At 44.6% G+C, this 3,579-nt stretch overlaps 1 protein-coding gene across 1 annotated transcript; it reads right to left on the bottom strand.

The window, feature by feature from the left end:
• Positions 1-349: 349 nt before the first annotated feature.
• On the bottom strand, positions 350-1,294 carry LOC116499606 (keratinocyte proline-rich protein-like). The gene has a single exon (XM_032204361.1). The coding sequence runs from the start codon at positions 1,292-1,294 to the stop codon at positions 350-352; it is 945 nt and encodes a 314-aa protein (XP_032060252.1).
• Between the last annotated feature and the right edge of the window lie 2,285 nt (positions 1,295-3,579).

Genomic DNA, 3,579 nt, shown 5'->3' with positions numbered 1-3,579 from the left:
TTAATGAACCATGGCTCCAGCCTGCCATCATGCTCTTCGATTTCTCTCCAGGTGTTTGAAAGCCATGAATGGTTGGGAGAGGGCAGAGATTCAGGTTGCTGGAAAGTCGAGTGCACATGCCTACACCACCACTTGAAGCCTTCCTATCTATTGACAGTCCTGACGTGTCGGTTAGCGTATGGCTGTTAGTACGGGATAACGCTAGCATTAGTGGGGGGAGTTGGGAGCCGTGCTTCTTAACAGAAATTCTGCGGTGAAAAGGGTGTTGGAAAATGACCTTTGTGAGACACGGGGAGAGGAGGTCTTACATCCTGCTTCTCTCTTCAGGGCTTCCCTTGTCAGCTGCAAGTTACTTCTGCATCAGTGGCCACTGGTTGGGCTGCTTCACCTGCTGCTGCTCGATGGGAGGGTGCTTCTCAGGAAGGGAGGACTGCTCCGGCTCAGGGGCCGGCACCGGGATCTCCTTGCACTCTTGCTTCTCCTGGGCACACGGTTCAGGGTCAGAGCACTGAACAGGGACAGGCACCTGGATCTCCTTGTATTCCTGCTCCTCCTGGGGACATGGGGTGGGCACTGGGATCTCTTTGCACTCCTGCTTCACCTGAGGACATGGTTCAGGGTCAGAGCTTTGAACAGGGACAGGCTTTGGGATCTCCTTGCACTCCTGCTTCTCCTGGGGACATGGTGCAGGGTCAGGGACAGGCACAGGGATCTCCTTGCATTCCTGCTTCTCTTGGGGACATGGTGCAGGTTCAGGGCATTGAACGGGGATTGGTACAGGGATCTCCTTGCACTCCTGCTTCTCCTGGGGACATGGTGCAGGGTCAGGGCTTGGAACAGGGACTGGCACGGGGATCTCTTTGCATTCTTGTTTCTCCTGGGGACATGGTGCTGGTTCAGGACAGATAACAAGGGTGGGCTCTGGCATCTCTTTGCATTCTGATTTCTCCTGGGAGCATGAAATAGGTTCAGGGTGTGATACAGGAGGGAAAGTTGGTGGTAGCTTGGTTTGCTGCTGCTGCTGCTGTTCCTGGGGTGGATACTCAGGTATTACGACCACTGGTTCTTCTCCCTTGCCTGGTTCCACCAAGGGTGTTTGCGATGGCTCTGTTTTCTCTGGGCACTGTACCACAACTACTGGGGTTGGGTCTTGGACTTGGACTTCAGGTTGTTGCTGTGGACATGGGACCTGCTCAGGGCATGGAACTGGCTCTTGGCTTTGCTTTGGAATTGTTTTGCTCAGGCCAGGTGGGAGGGTGATTTCCTGCTTGCACTGCATCTGATTCGAAGACATCTTTGCAGGAAACAAGATTATCTGAAAGAAATGTCAGACTGTTACTGTGTCTGCTAAATGAACTGCAATGGGATAGGGATGAAACAATTATAAGAAACATTAATCATCTGCAAGAGTAAAGTTCTCTTAGCTTGCCCTCAGTTACCCAATGCAGGCTGGCTCAGAAGGAATTATGATTTGCTGTTTCTTTTTCATCCTGTCTTTCAGCTCCTGCTCTGACTCTACCTTATCTTGTTCCTCCTTTCTGTTCTGTAATGTGGGACAGCCCTGTCAGGTCTAACAGAGATGGAGTCACTCCTTTGAACTTGGAGCTGATTTACATTTCAGAGCTCTTCCGCCTGTTGCTTAGCCCTTCCCAATGTGTTAACTCCCTTTCATTGCTTTCCTGGGGGACTGATGAGAGGAGCTGGCAAATAACAGATCTTCTGGTTTGATAGCGGTTTCAGAAAGTTAAAATAATAATTAATAATAATAATAATAATAATAATAATAATAATAATAATAATAATAATAAAAACAATGCTGAAGACAAGCATTTAAAAGCATGTGGTATTTCAAAAAGTAGAAGAATATAAATCTGGGGCCAACAGAATATTCCACACTGAAAAAAATGAAATACTTAATTTGATTTTGCCCATTTTGAAAAGGTTTCCAGATTTTTCTTGGAATTCAAAAATTGAGGTGCTAAGGCCCCAGGGTGAACCTCCTCAGTAAGCGAATGTATTTCTGTAGTATTGAGGGCCTTTACAGTAACGATGTAATAGGCCAGCTCCACCTCTTTTTATGGTATCACTCACTTCACTAATGATGCAATGGACTTGAGGCTACCTGTGTCATGGTCCTGCCAACTGTCATGGAAAAAATTAGCAGTGGTGATGCTGTCCTACATTTCTGGATTATCATGGCCATTAATGATGTATGTAGCTTGCATGAATCAGAATAATCAGGAGGGATTTCTTCTCCCAAGGTCATTAATGTGCAACAGGCCAAATGATTTTTCCTAACAATTTATGAAACTCCCTCTCTTTGGTGTGCTGCTTAAGGTAGGACCAAGTTTGGCTGGCCTGGTGCTGTGTCTCTGGCAATTCGTATGCTGATCTTTTTCTGAAGTCAATCTAAGGACACAAATAAAAGGTTAGAACCATGGAAGCATGAGTTGGAAAGGGTATTTCTAAGTCCTATCAACAAAGGACTGGAGCCAACACAGGTCAAGTGAGTGTGTGCAAGTCTGTTTTCCCTTCCCCATTGCACCTGCCCCTCTTAGCACATCTTTAAAGCAAATTCATTCCCCTCTTTCCCATCCTCCTAGATCATCTAGATCAGTATCTGGTGTCTCTAGCTATTTCCTTTATAACGCTATGATAGCATCTTAAGCCCAATTAATATATTGGTTAGAAGGAATGACAAAGCTCAAGAGGAATGTTTTCACCTTTCTGCTCCGTACAGTCCCTCATAATCACAAAACTATCTTTCCCAAATACAATTCTCCGATTAAATTAAAGTTTTTAAAACTTTCATGTTATAAATAGAAGAATCATAGAAAATGGGTTTAGATTGAACTTTAGGAGACCATTTAGACTTTATCCTTCCCTGAAGGCAGGATCAGTTATACTTAAACCAATATAATTTTATCTAATCTCTTCTTTAGAAAGGATCTAATTCAATACTTGACTATCCTCAGATTTACACACAATCTGAACTTGCCTTGCAGAGTCATCCCCAGCCTGCTTGTACTACCCCAATGCCAACAATTTCTCTCCCTTGTAGGAATCCTTTGCATATTCAAAGGTATCAAATAAAACACTTCTTTAAAGACTGCCTACATTAAACCTCAGTAAAATTACAACCAGCAATAAAATTATAGGCATCACAAAAAGGATCAGTATTCTGTGACTTACCCAACCAGTCAGCAGGGAGAAGCGTGAAGTCAAGTGGATGGTGGAGCATGGAGATTTGAGAACTTTTATACGGTTTCAAAGCCCTGCCTTCTGGGAATGAGTCCTCCTAGGTAATGAGCTCATTCTTTCACAACTGCTGTTGTGCATTTCCTCCACAGACTTGTTTTACACGTAGGCAGTGTGAAGAGACAGCTTTGGTGCAGAATGCATTTTAATCCCTATTCTGACTAATCCGATTTACAAAAAAACTTTCTCTGTGAATAAAGGTCATAGCTTCCAGTTAATACAGCCATTGCAGAGCCCACCAAGATCAGGGGTCTTGATATGGTGTCAGCCAGTGTGGTTCCACTTCAGCCCATGCAGCTGACTCATTTCATGCCAGCTAAT

This window comes from Aythya fuligula, chromosome 28, assembly GCF_009819795.1.
Source record: "Aythya fuligula isolate bAytFul2 chromosome 28, bAytFul2.pri, whole genome shotgun sequence".
Classification (NCBI taxonomy): Eukaryota; Metazoa; Chordata; class Aves; order Anseriformes; family Anatidae; genus Aythya; species Aythya fuligula.
Note: the sequence above shows the minus strand (reverse complement) of the source record. Positions and strands in the feature narration are given on the sequence as shown.

Coding starts and splice junctions, on each gene's coding strand:
- LOC116499606 (XM_032204361.1), bottom strand. CDS start 1,294: ATGTCTTCGAATCAGATGCAGTGCAAGCAGGAAATCACCCTCCCACCT.